Below are 14,196 nucleotides of genomic sequence, written 5' to 3'. Positions count from 1 at the left end.
CGAGATTTGAAACAGCTCCTTCAAGAGTTGCGAAGCACAATTGATGAAATACCTTCTGCGATTCTTCCCAAAACGGAAAGTGACAGCGATCCTGACTTGAGCAGTACGCTGTAAGGCTATGCAAAATACTGGTAACTTCTGTGTTTAGGATCTCATTTTGGAAATGCATGATCTATAGGCAAAGACCTATGCGGAGTTTGTGTTAATCCGTTGAGATTAAATTTTCCAAATGGAGCTCAGTTTGTCTTTACTTCCTGGACACACCCATGTTGTCTTCTTGGCAACACTTGAAAAAAATCACTTGCCACTGTCTTCTCCTGGGATGTTTTTGCAACTACCTCATTCCGTTTAAGTCCTGGTATTATCCATGGGTCTTTCAGCCAAGGTACAGGTAGTTCTCAACTTACAACAGTTCACTTAGTGACTATTTGAAGTTACGTCACTGAAAAAAGGGACTTATGACCGCTTTTCCACACTTACAACCGTTGCAGCATCCCCACGGTCATGTGATCAAAATTCAGCTGCTTGGCAACTGACTCATATTTATGACGGTTGCAATGTCCCGGGGTCACTATGATCCCCTTTTGCGACCTTCTGACAAGCAAAGTCAATGGGGAAGACAGATTCATTTAACAACCGTGTTACTAACTTAACAACTGCAGTGAATCGCTTAACAATGGTGACAAAAACGGTCATAAAATGGGGCAAAAGTCACTTAACAAAGGTCTCACTTAGCAACAGAAATTTGGGGCTCAATTGTGGTCGTACGTCGAGGACTACCTGTGTTAACCAGATCCAAACTTTGATAACTTTTTGAGATCAATCAACATAGCTAGATGTTTGCATCCTAGCAGGGTGGATGGATGGATGGATGGATGGATGGATGGATGAGTGGGTGGATGGATGGAGAGAGGAGAGAGCTACTGTATATACACAAGGACACACATAAAGTTTAATAACCAAGATCTCCCTCTGAAGACAGTGCTGAGAAACTCAAAACTGTGAGATCTATTTCCACATGGAACAGAAATCTGGCTAGGAGAAGACATGGTGTGATTCAATATAGGGAAAAAAATCATATTATCATAGGGACGATAGGGTTGGTATCATGGAACAGTTGTTTAAACCTCTCAGATGAGTAGCAGGAGACCACCGAGTAGGACAGAGGTATCCAACCTTGGCAACTTTAAGACCTGTGGACTTCAGCTCCCAGAATTCTCATGCTTGCTGTGGCATTCTGGGAGTTGAAGTCCACGAGTTTTAAAGCTGCCAAGATTGAACATCCCCGGAGTAGGGTATGGGTCTGAACTACAGTTCCCAGTATCACTTGCTGGAAGCCATAGCATTGTATTTAGACAAAACACCTGCACCCACAAGAAGGTGAAGCTAAATTGAGGAAAGAGAGGCAATTTCTGCTGGCTGTGCTTTGCAAAAGTGAGTATATCGCAGGTTTTCTACACCTTCTGACAAAGGGCTTTGTGTTTCTATTTTTATTATGGGGGTGTATTTTGTCTACTGCTTGCCCTTTGTCTACTCCAGGGGTAGGCAACCTTGGCTCTTTTATGACTCGTAGACTTCAACTCCCAGAATTCCTGAGCCAGCCATGCTGAGGGGAAAGGGAGAGGTTTCCAAGCTGAGCCATGCTGGCTCAGGAATTCTGGGAGTTGAAGTCCACGAGTCATAAAAGAGCCAAGGTTGCCTACCTCTGGTCTACTCTGTGGCCTGCTTCCAGATGCTATTCACTGTCAGCCCTGCTTTTCCCTTGCAGGAGTAGTAACTGGGGAAGGGTCTTGCTTGTTATTGATTGTTCCCTTTTGCTTCCTCCCCCCCGGCCTTCGCCTACATTTTTCACATCATCCCGATTGCTTTTGGGATGTGGCTTTAGAGCAATTTAAAAGAGCACTGAAACCTTGTTCAGAAAGTCAGCTGAGAGTGGGATAATGGGTAACCAAACTGAAAGATCCTATGGAGCTTTGTTTTTATACACAGGTAGTCCTCGACTTACAACAATTAGCTTAGCAAGCAGTTCAAGTTAATGTTGGAAGAAAAATCGGGTCCGGTCCCAAGCTGGGAGAAAGATGCTGAAAATTAAAACGGGAGGCTAGCTGCTTAGGAAGGAAGAGCTCTGTTTACTGATGAGCCAGAAAACTAAAGTGACAACAGCACGTTTTTGGGGTGGCTGACAAAATGGAGCTGAGAATAAGTGGGTTTTTATACATTCTTTGGGGCTTTGTGATCGAGATGCCCATTCCTGTGTAAGAATACGTCCTTTAATATTTTAAGGGCTGTTGCCAGATTCTTATGGGGTCATGGCTGGCTCTTCAGCCAAAAGGGGAAATGCAAATCCTAGGTCAGGGGTCGGCAACCTTAAACACTCAAAGAGCCACTTGGACTTGTTTCCCAGAGAAAAGAAAACACTGGGAGCCGCAAAACTTGCGTGTGCGCACGTGCGCGCGGGAGGGGGGGAGCTTGATTGAAGAATTTAATTAAAAAGAAATAGAGGCTGCTGTGCATGAGTTCTCTCTCCCTCCCTCCCTCTCTCCCTCTCTTTCTCTCTCTCCCTCCCTCTCCCTCCCTCTCTCTCTCTCGCCCCACCCCTCTCTCCGATCTTCTGCTAAACTGGCAAGCTGGCTTCACGCTGTTCTCCGACAAGCTGACACACATTCTTATTGGGCTGGCTCTCTCCTGCCCTTGGTCTGCCAGTCCTCTTACCCCACTCAGTGTGTGTGTGTGCGTGTGTATGTGTGTGTGTTTATGTGTGTGTGTGTGTGTGTGTGTGTGTGTGTGTGTGTGTGAGAGAGAGAGAGAGAGAGAGAGAGAGAGAGAGAGAGAGAGAGCTGCTGCTTTCTGCTGCTTCCTGCGGAGACGCAGCAAAGGCTGGAGCCCCGCCCAATAAGCTTGTCAGCTTGTCGGAGAACAGCGTGAGGCCACTCTCTTTTTTACAGAGAGAGGGGGGGGGGAAGGGAAACGCAAGTGCCTCTTTCTGTCTCTGTCTCTCTCTCTGCAAATGGTGGAGGAGGCTGGGAGCCGCAGGAGAAGGCTCAAAGAGCCACATGCGGTTCTGGAGCCGTGGGTTGTGTCCTAGGTGTTTGTCTGAGCAAATCTTGTCAGTTTGGCCTTGCCTATTGTGTTGCTTATTTAGGGTTTCTGGCTGTCCTTTGTTTATGAATGGTGTGGCCCAGTCTTTCTGAACAGATTACAAAATCTCCATTCCTAAAGACTATCCTCTTCAGGTTTCTGCTTCAGAAAGACTGGAGTTGCTTTCTGCCTTTAAGAAGACGTCTCTCCTCTCCTCTCCTCTTTTCCTTCAGGGGAAATATTCTATTCTGCCTCTTTTTAATATTTTATTCAGGGGAACGGGGGGGGACTCTCCCTACAGTTATAACAGCAGCGAAAAAAGTGATTTATGAGCAGTCCTCAAACTTACAACATTGCCACATTATCAAAATTCAGGCACTTGGCAACTGGCATGTAATTACGATAGTTGCAATGTGTTGCGATCGTGTGATTGCCGCTTGCAACCGTCCCAGCCGGCTTCCAACAAGCCATGTCAATAGGGGGGGAGGGAAGTAGGATTCGCTCAATGACCACGTGATTCACTTAACGACGGTAGCGATTCTCTTAATAAGTAAAAAAGTCATAAAAATCAGGCAAGACCCGCTGAACGACCATCCTGTTTAGCAACAGACATTCTGGTTGTAAGTTGAGGACTACCTGTGTGATAACCGCAGGGAGACTTCGATACGCACAAAGGCGGAAGGATTTACAAATAAACTGCCTTGAAAAATGGATGGTTAAGCTGAAGAAGTTGGCGGAGATGGTAAAACTGACAGCTTTGACTAAAAGACAAGACCTTGACCAATTTTACCTCGACTTGGAAAGCAATTTTGGACTTTTTTTTGTGAGAAACTGAGAGAAATGAATTTTTGATTTGGGGATTTGATCGTTCGAATCCTATGGGATTACAGCAATAATGTAGACTCTTGTTAATTTTAGAGGAAGAACTGAATGTAGTTTTTTTTATTATTTATATCAGTACCAAAGAAAGTCAGAGGTCATTCTACTTCTTCTTCCTTTACTTGTTTTTTTTTCTTGCTTCCTACCTGATTTTTTTCTATCTTTTTTTGGTTCTCTTTCTTCTCGCCTCTTTTGTTTGCATGTTTTTTTTTAATTCAGTAAATATAAAAAAATAAATAAATAAAAACCCTGACAGATCACGGCCAGTGATCGCCTCCCCGTCTGCCACCAGTTTGTTGGACAATTTGAGAGGTGGCTAAACTTGTTGTTCAACGTGCATGTCTATCCTTTCCCATCTCTATGCCATGCAAAGGAGAATGATTGACTGGTGGGTTTTGTCCCACTATTGGCTGATTTTGGTGGAAGGGCAAACAAAGCCGAAGGAATCCACCAATCACTTTCCTTCACTTGTCCCGCTTTAAAACCGTAAGAATAGGACCAGAAGTCAGTCTTGTTTCAGAGCAGATTACGGTTTGGCCACTGAGGCAGCCCTGTGTATGTCAGCTTCCTTTTCTGCTAACCTACAGACTGGTACAATAGATTATAATGAAGCAACTACCCAGCTATGTCTCTTTTCCCAATCAGGAACCCACTTTGTATAAGACAGTTATGACTACCCAAACTGTGTAAATAATATGATGTATTACGTGGTATTTGCATTTTTACCCCCCATCCAGAGACTTTCCTAGCAGCGAAAGCATTGGCAGAAGATCACATGACCCCTGCAGGTGAGGCGCGCTGAAATTTTGACCTGGAATATCAAAATGTTGTGATTGGGCCAGATGGAAGAATGTGGCACTTTTTTTTTTTTTTTTTTTGCATTTCTAGCATATTTTTAAAGTACTTTTAAGGAGTGCCAAACATCTTTGAACATTAATGGCCTATCCCAGGGGTAGGCAACCTTGTCTCTTTTATGACCCGTGGACTTCAACTCCCAGAATTCCTGAGCCAGCCACGCTGAGGGGAAAGGAAGAGGTTTCCAAGCTGAGCCATGCTGGCTCAGGAATTCTGGGAGTTGAAGTCCACGAGTCATAAAAGAGCCAAGGTTACCTACCCCTGGCCTATCCAGAATGCAGTTATGGAGACAATTAAAAAACAGCCTTCATTTGTCCTGCATTAAGATTACAGTCACATATACTATGTGACTAGCACTGATGATGTTACCTAGTCTGGTAATGCAACATCTGCAAGAAAACCACCAAGCTCAGAGAACACCAAGGACCCCACAGTTCAACCCTGAGCTTCAAATACTCTTTTCTAGCAGTTACAGAAACGTCTTACGCAGTTTCTAACATGATAGGAATTTCTCCCACAATGAAAGGAAAGCTTGTTCCAGAAATGTTGTTTTCCCCCCAAAATGTTCCATTTTACAGAAGCATCAATCCCCAGGTGAACAACAACAACAACAAAAAACCCTCTAAAATGCTCCAGCAAGTCTGTTCTATTCTAGAATAGAAAATTCAGAAATCCTTTTTTTTTTGTCTCCCTCCCTCCCCCAATTACTGGCTGATGTGTTGGAAGCAATGACAGTGCTTTCAGTGTCTGGTCCCTGCTAGTTAAAGAAATAATTAGGGAACGAAAACTGTCTTGGTCAAAGAGATCATAAACATGATTTTTCTCAGAAATTGGCTTGGTTTGGTTCATATTTTATACCAAAAAAAACGGACCGGTCCTGGGATTCCATGAACATCCTTGTTTTTCCCAAAGGAGGTTCTTTGATTGCTTTGTCCTCATTATCATACATTTATTTCATCAATAATCAACGTTCCTTGATGATTTTCACAGAGTTCTGTCTCTCGATACAGGGACGCTGCCGTCAGAGACTTACCTTCGGAGAGGACCAGGGGGCAAGAAACATTTAGCAGGTGAGAAGTGATGCTTAGCTTGGTCCTTCAATACGGCGAAGGGATCACCTTGTCGTTAAGAGTAGAATTCTAACAAGGCCATCTGTGGAATGGCATGTCCAGCTCCACCGCTTTCCAGATCTTTTTTCGAACAGTCCGTCTAATTCTCCACCGCAAACGTTGAGTATTTGTGTGGCCTTCAGGAGGAGGAAGAAAAAAATATTGCCAGTTCCACTGATTAAAGCAAGTCTGTTTACCAAAGTACCTACTTGGATTCTGCTTTAAGATCTTCAGACACATATTTCAGACAGAAAAGACCGGGGTTTTTTTTCAACAGAAGTGGCCTTCTCTTTTGCTTAAGCTTAAGGAACCAGGCTAGAATCTAGAAGACTGTGACTTCTAGTCCCCACCTCAGCATGAAATCTGACTGGGTGATTTTGAGACAATCCCAGGGGACTTTGATTTCTAGTCTTGACTTAGACGTGAAAGCCAACTGGGTGACTGAGCCTTCACCAGGAGACTGTGAATTCTAGTCCTGCCTTAAGCGTGAAAGCCAATTGGGTGACTTTGAGTCTGTTATCTGGAGACTGAGTCTTGGTCACCACGATGTAAAAAAGATGTTGAGACTCTAGAAAGAATGCAGAAAAGAACAACAAAGATGATTAGGAGACTGGAGGCTAAAACATATAAGGAACGGTTGCAGGAATTGGGTATGTCTAGTTTAATGAAGAGAAGGGGTGACATGATAGTGTTCCAATATCTCAGAGGTTGCCACATAGAAGAGGGAGTCAAGCTATTTTCCAAGGCGCCTGAAGGCAGGACAAGAAGCAACGGATGGAAACTCATCAAGGAGAGAAGCAACCTGGAACTAAGGAGAAATTTCCTGACAGTTAGAACAATTAACCAGTGGAACAACCTGCCTCCAGAAGTGGTGAATGCTCCAACACTGGAAGTTTTAAAGAAGAGACTGGACAGCCATTTGTCCGAAATGATATAGGGTTTCCTGCCTGAGCAGAGGGTTGGACTAGAAGACCTCCAAGGTCCCTTCCAATTCTGTTATTCTGTTCTCTTCTAATGTAAGGTCAGATTCCTGATCTTCTACGTGACTCTTGAGTAATAGAGAGGTAACCTGCTTTCCTTTTTTCTTTTATTCATAGGGATGCATTGAACTTACGTACTGCGGATCTTGAAGATCAGGAATCAACTTTCCCTTTTACATCAGGTGGTGAGCTTCTTCTTGGGCATTAAACAAGGGAGGGCCTAAGATGATTAATAATATGAATGCAGACCCGGCAGGAAAATGTTGATCCTTGAAACCAGAGCTCGCACTTATTTAAACGAGATGGTCAGGGTGAGATGGCCGTGCCTGGTTGATCGTGGTGTGTTGTCCCATTCTGCCCTGGGAGATCTGTTTAGTTCACGGGTCGGTAACCCGCGGCTCCGGAGCCGCATGTGGCTCTTTGAGCCTTCTCCTGCGGCTCACAGTCTTCCTCCGCCATTTGCAGAGAGAGAGACAGAAAGAGGCACTTGCGCTTCCCTGCTTCCCTTCTCTCTCTCTCTCTCTCTCTCTCTCTCTCTCTCTCTCTCTCTCTCTGTGTGTGTGTGTGTGTAAAAAAGAGAGTGGCCTCACATTCTCCAACAAGCTGACGAGCTTATTGGGCGGGGCTCCTCCCTTTGCTGCATCTCTGCAGGAAGCAGGAAGCAGGAAGGGCAGGAGAGAGCCAACCCAATAACAATGTGTGTCAGCTTGTTGGAGAACAGCCTGAAGCCAGCTTGCCAGGTGAACAGAAGATCGGAGAGAGGGAGAGAGGGGGGGAGGAGAAAGAGAGAGAGAGGGAGGGAGGGAGGGAGAGAAAGAGAGAGAACTCATGCACACCAGCCTCTATTTCTTTTTAATTAAACTCTTCAATCAAGCTCCCTACGGCTTGCGTGTACGCGCACGTTTTGCGGCTCCCAATGTTTTCTTTTCTCTGGGAAACGGGTCCAAGTGGCTCTTAGAGTGTTTAAGGTTGCAGACCCCTGGTTTAGTTGAAACTTCTCTTATGGAACTACAACATAGGAAATGATGGTTCATGTTTGTAAGAAAAGGAAGAGAAAAAAACTTGGGGTCCCTTGAAGCATTCCTTTTTAACCTACATTGTCTTTGCTACGTTTAGTGTCCCAAATCTCTGCTCGCTACACCTGTTCAAAGAAACCATCCTTAGAGGATCGATACAAAGATAGGTCTCCTGTGCATTCCTTGCTAACTGCTCCTTTGGATGACCTTAAGGCAGCTCCTGTACCTTCCTTGGAACGACGGTCCAGTCTGAAGAAGAACAACTCCCCAGAAGCCACAACTGCAACCACTAGTCGAAGTAAGTGGAAAATGTCTATGGAGATTCTCAGTCATCCAGGGCATGGTTGTCCCAAAGGTGCTTTTTCCAAGAGTCAATTGGACTTCCTTGTTTTTCTTTGAAGAAGTTTCGCTTCTCATCCAAGAAGCTTCTTCAGCTCTGACTGGACGGTAGGGAATGGAATGATCTATATTCCTTGCAGACAGCTGGTCATTTGCATTCTTTTGGAGCAGGGGTGTCAAATTCCTGGCCCGCGGGCTGGAAGCGTCATGCCGAAATCAGGCCCACTCCAGCTCCGGCGATGGGAAAAAAGTCGCGATACGTCACGATATGTCACGTGACATGGCGAATTTGACACCCCTGTTTTAGAGAGTCATTGAGGCCACTTGGAAGTTTACTCTTTTGAAGACAACAAAGTCCACATTTTGGACAGAGAGGACCACTGCTTTGAAAGAGGGGAGAAAAAGGCCATCTATGTCAAAACTGAAAAGCCCTCTCTCAACAGATGGGGAGGGATATGACATCATCTAACTCCAGTCCACAACACGGTCCTTTCAGCAGTTCCAAGAAGGCTCCACACTCATTTGCACCACTCAGGTGACCCTGAGGACACCGGTAAACCTCCAGGTGGTCTTATCAACTCTCTAAAAAAATGCAAATGACCAGCTGTCTGCAAGGAGCATAAATCCTTCCATTCCCCACCATCCAGTCAGAACTGAAGAAGCTTCTGGGATGAGAAGCGAAACGTCTTCAAAAAATACCCAGAAAGTCCAGTTGCCTCCTGAAAAAGCACCTTTGGGACAAGTAAGTAGAAAGTAATCATAAAGCCGTGGTGGCGAACCTATGGCACGTGTGCCACAGGCGGCACGCAGAGCCCTCTCTGTGGGCACCCGCACCGTCACCCCAGTCCTCGGCCTTTAGCTGGGTTTTGTAAAACCTTTTCGCTTTAGGCCTCCGCCGCCATGTGCAAAAAAAAAAAAAAAGGTTCAATCAATCAATCAATTTCAACTTCTCGCGGGGAAAAAAAAGATCTCGCAAAGTTGGAATTGATTGATTGAACTTTTTAGTCCCACCCAGTCTACCGTTACCACTGTAGCCACGCCCACCCAATGGGCCACATCCACCCAATGGGCCACACCCACCCAATGGGCCACATCCACCCAATGGGCCACGCCCACCCGGAACCCGACGATACATAAGTGGGTTTTGGGTTGCAGTTTGGGCACTCGGTCTCTAAAAGGTTCGCCATCACTGTCATAAAGGATCTTTTGCTTCAGAAGGACACAACCAGCTCTTCCTAGCAAAGCAAACCCTAAGAAAAGTATCCGGAAGCTGCAGGTGGTTCAAAATGTGGCAAACGGTATGTATGGTTTTGTGAAAGTCTGGATTTATACACGTGCCCCCTCACTTGAGAGAGCTGCATTGGCTGCCAATTTGCTTCCAGGTCTAATTCAAGATGCTGGTTGTCCCCTTCAACCAGCAGGTTGAAGGTGACAAGCCAGGTTATTTGAAGGACAGTCCTTTCCCAGTTATATCTACCTGACCCACCAGATTAGGGAGGTAGGGACTGTTACGGATCCATTGAGTGGGACCAAGAAGAAGGGTCTTCTCTGTGGTGGCTCCTTCCCTGTGGAACATCAGCCCTGCAGAAATAAGGTTGGCCCCCACTTTGACACTCTTTCAAAAGACCCTGAAGACACCTTTTTGCCAACAAGCCTGGGACCCCAGAGTGACATGGAGCCCATCAAGTGGCTGATTTGATTGTTGTGCCAGGGGTGTGTGTGGAATTCTGGGAGTTGAAGTCTACAAGTCTTAAAGCTGCCAAATTTGAAAAAGATTGGTTTATATACCAGGGTATAATTAGCATGCATAAGAATTCATAGAGAGAATTAAATGTAAAGGTAATTAAGATATATATATAAGCTAAAAATCTATTGATGAATGTAATAAATATGTTTTTACTTAGCTGTAATAATAAGAACTATTAGCTTAAATATGAGATAGTAGATATCAAGAGAAAAAGAGAGGAAGTAATAAATGTTGAAATAAGAGAAATTTTGGTTACTAAATTTAAGATATTTGGAAATTAACAGAAAATAAGACTGTTATATCGTATTATTAATTAGTTGATGTAAGATGGTGAGAATTCAAATAGATAAGACGTGTATCTTGAACATTAGATCTTGTGATGAATTGTGATAAAGAGAATTGGGGTTACTTAAAACTTGGAAATTATAAATATTAAATCTTAAATTTAAATATTAATGGGAAACTAAACATTGGGAAAAACTAATTTGGACATTGATTGTCTATAAAGATGGAATGTTAAAATAACTAGGATATGTATAAACTAAAAGTTATTGATAAATGTTAGAAAAGTTATTTTTATTTAATCGATATAATAAGAATTGTATTAGTTTAAATATGAGACAATAAATACTAAGGGGAAAAGAGAGGAAATGTTTAATGTAATAGTTTTGAGATCTGTATTAAAGACACGTATGTTATTGAATTATCGATTAACTCAGCCTCCCCGTTGCTTTTTAAAAATGTAAATGTAAAACTAGAAAATCAATAAAATGTTCTTTAAAAAAAAAGAATTCATAAAATGAAGAAGCAATTTTTAGTGCTGTGAATATGGGGGGGGGGGGGTTCTGTCAATGGAAACATCACATTGTGTGTTTTTCTTTTCGAACAGGTGTTTCTTTCACCACCTCTACCTGTAAGTATAATTGTAATTTTTTCCCTCAACTTCCCATTGCATTGCTGTTGATTGATAAGCCTGTTTCTGTACTGAAAAACAGGCATTTTTTTTTCTTTCCTGATGCACAGAAATAATGAGAAAATAAACATTTGTGTAGTCCGGGTTGGTTCAACACAACAAGTCAAACAAAATACAGGTAGTCCTCAATTGCTGTTGCTAAGAGAGACAGTTGTCAAGGGAGTTTTGTCCCATTTTATGACCTTTCTTAACACAGCTGTTAAGTGAATCACTGCAATTGTTAAGTTAGTAACATGGTTAAGTGAATCCGGCTTCCCCCATTGACTTTGCTTGTCAGAAGGTCGCAAAAGGGATCACATGACCCTGGGACACTGCAACCGTCATAAATGTGAGTCAGTTGCCAAACATCTGAATTTTGATCACATGACCGCAGGGAATGCTGTAACCGTCGTAAGTGTGAAAAATGGGCATATTACTTTTTTCAGTGCTGTTGTAACTCCGGTCACTAAACAAATGGTTGTAAGTCCGAGGACTACTACTAATCTACATTTTTTTTCTTGCCACTAAGTGTAAACTCCTTCTTAAATTCATCCCTCTTCTTTAATGACAGGGATCCTTTATGGAGAACGTGATCCTCTTTTTTTGTGTGTTTTTTTCCTCCACAAACAAAACATTTCAAGGATTTGGGCACAATTATTCCTGAAAGATAAGCGGATATCTTTATTCTGTCACTAAAGATTAGGGATTAGGGTAAAAGCTGAAAGGGAAGAGGAAACCATCGAGTGAGCTGATGGCTAAACTCCACTTTTCACATTTATTAGCAATGGGGGTGGGGAAAAAAACTATCTTTGCGTTGAGTTGTTTCGGCATGCAATTTATCTGTTTGCTCCCGGGAAATTTGAACAAGTCCGTTGGCTCCTATTTCATGCAAATCTGATCCTTTGGGGCCGCCCAGTGTTCCACATGGGTTCAAGTTGAAAATATTTTGTTTACCTTCATGTAAACATAGTTGTTTTGCTTATGTTCTTTGGTTAAAAAAAAAACCAACCCAAGCAAATTTGGGACCAAAGTACACAGGATAAGGGCAGCTCCAAGCTACATCACTGACACAGATTCTGTCTACATTAGTGTTTCTCAACTGTGGCAGCTTGAAGACGGGTGGACTTCAACTCCCAGAATTCCCCAGCCAGCATGGTTTAGCTTGGAAAACTCTCCCTTTCCCCTCAGCATGGCTGGCTCAGGGATTCTGGGAGTTGAAGTCCACGAGTCATAAAAGAGCCAAGGTTGCCTACCCCTGATAACATGAAGCATCCTCAGTCCTCAAAGAGCTGGTGGAAATAATTCACATATCTTTTTCACAGAAAGAGCAATGCATAATAAATAGTCCTCAGTTTACAACCCTTTGTTTAGAGACCTTTCAAAATTACGATGGCATTAAAAAGAAATGATTTAGAACTGGTGTTCGTGCTTACAGCCGTGGTAGCGTTCCCAGGGTTAAAATTCAGGACCTTGGCAACCCGCATGCATTTATGAGGGTGGAAGCAAAGCAAAGTCAGTGGGGGGGGGGAAGCTGGATTCACTTAATGACCGTGCGATTTGCTTGATGACAACCGTGGCAAAAAGGTCATAAAATTGAGTACAACTCACTTAACAGTTGTGGTCGTAAGTTGAGGGCTACTTGCATTTCACAGTTCTTGCTGGTAAGGACAATGAAGGTTGTTCTTCAGTTAGAATGGAATGGAATGAAATGGAACTGGAATTGGAACTGGAACTGGAACGAAACAGAACAGAACAGGAATTGGATTGGAACAGAACAGAATGGAACGGAACAGAACAGGAATTGGATTGGAATGGAACGGAACAGAATAGAAATTGGATTGGAACAGGAGAGGAGAGAAGAGAAGAGAAGAGAAGGGAAGGGAAGGGAAGGGAAGGGAACTGGAACTGGAACTGGAACGGAACAGAACAGAACAACGGAAATTGGATTGGAATGGAACAGAATGGAGCAGAACAGAACAGAATAATGGAACGGAATAGGAATAGGAATAGGAATAGGAATAGGAATAGGAATAGGAATAGAATAGAATAGAATAGAATAGAATAGAATAGAATAGAATAGAATAGAATAGAATAGAAAATAGAATAGATTCACTTAACACCTGTAATGATTCACTTAATACTTACTCGCTTAACTGTGAATAAAAGTTCACAACAACTTTGGTAAAAAAGGTAGTAAAATCAGGTGTGGCTCACTTAACAACTGCCTTGTTTAGCAGTGGAAATTCTGACCCCTACTGTGGTCATAAGTCAAGGATTACGAATTCTAAATCCATTAACTTTGTTTCTATGGGTAGAAATCTGACCAGCTCTGCCAGTCCCAGCAATCTAGTTGGGCTCTGAAAAAACCAGGACTTTGTCAATGTTAATGTAATGTTATGTAGATCAACACAACTACAATTGTTTCAGCTGACTTGGGCTTTTGCCTTTACCACAGGCAGTCCTGGCTGTGGATGTGTGTGCTTTTTATATCTCTGACAGTTTACATCAAGGGTCCCCAACCTGCGGCCCACGGCCCACTAGTGGGCGGTGGGGGGTTTGCAACCAGGCCTTGGAAACGGCCGGCGAGCGCACATGTATCATCACTTGCACAAGCAGCGGGCAAGAGCACACGCATGCTCCCTTTAAAATGAGCTGCAGACGCAGGTGCATCCCGCTCACGCAAATGGAGCTGTGCTCACACTTCTGCTTGCCGGCCGCTAACGCAGAACCATTCCCTCTCACCCCTTCCCCCCCTCCATCTCCCCACCGGTCCACAAAGCCGGAAACATTGGGCAGCACTGGTTTACAATCATGACTGGCTATTTTGTCCCTAGCGATTCAGACGGGGGAATCCAGTGGAAGCGCTTGCAGGAAATTACAGAACAAGATGGAGAATCTACAAAACCTTGTGGAAACAATGCAGTTAAAAAACCAAGGTAGGAGAAATTGCTTTGCTTTGCTTTGTCCTTGCACATTTACGACGTTGTAAGGTCCTTTTGGTACTGTGACGCAGGAAATCACCTTGAGGATTTCTTAAAACAAGTTGATTGGACCAAGGCAGGACTAGAACTCACCATCTCCTGGTGATTGGCCCAAAGTCACCCAGCCGGCTTTCATGCCTAAGGCGGGACTGGAACTCACCGTCTCCTGGTGATTGGCCCAAAGTCACCCAGCCGGCTTTCATGCCTAAGGTGGGACTAGAACTCACAGTCTCCTGGTGATTGGCCCAAAGTCACCCAGC

At 43.7% G+C, this 14,196-nt stretch overlaps 1 protein-coding gene across 1 annotated transcript in view; it reads left to right on the top strand.

Moving 5' to 3' along the window:
- Positions 1–4,295: 4,295 nt before the first annotated feature.
- Positions 4,296–14,196, top strand: part of CCDC158 (coiled-coil domain containing 158) — an 11,446-nt gene continuing 1,545 nt past the window's right edge. The window contains exons 1-6 of the mRNA XM_015827153.1: positions 4,296–4,345; positions 5,823–5,882; positions 7,019–7,083; positions 8,018–8,215; positions 10,893–10,916; positions 13,790–13,891. Coding sequence (XP_015682639.1) covers positions 4,296–4,345; positions 5,823–5,882; positions 7,019–7,083; positions 8,018–8,215; positions 10,893–10,916; positions 13,790–13,891 — 499 coding nt within the window. The remainder of the gene's footprint in view (positions 4,346–5,822; positions 5,883–7,018; positions 7,084–8,017; positions 8,216–10,892; positions 10,917–13,789; positions 13,892–14,196) is intronic.

Source organism: Protobothrops mucrosquamatus, unplaced genomic scaffold (genome assembly GCF_001527695.2).
Source record: "Protobothrops mucrosquamatus isolate PMUCROS unplaced genomic scaffold, P.Mucros_1.0 scaffold3532, whole genome shotgun sequence".
Classification (NCBI taxonomy): Eukaryota; Metazoa; Chordata; class Lepidosauria; order Squamata; family Viperidae; genus Protobothrops; species Protobothrops mucrosquamatus.
Note: the sequence above shows the minus strand (reverse complement) of the source record. Positions and strands in the feature narration are given on the sequence as shown.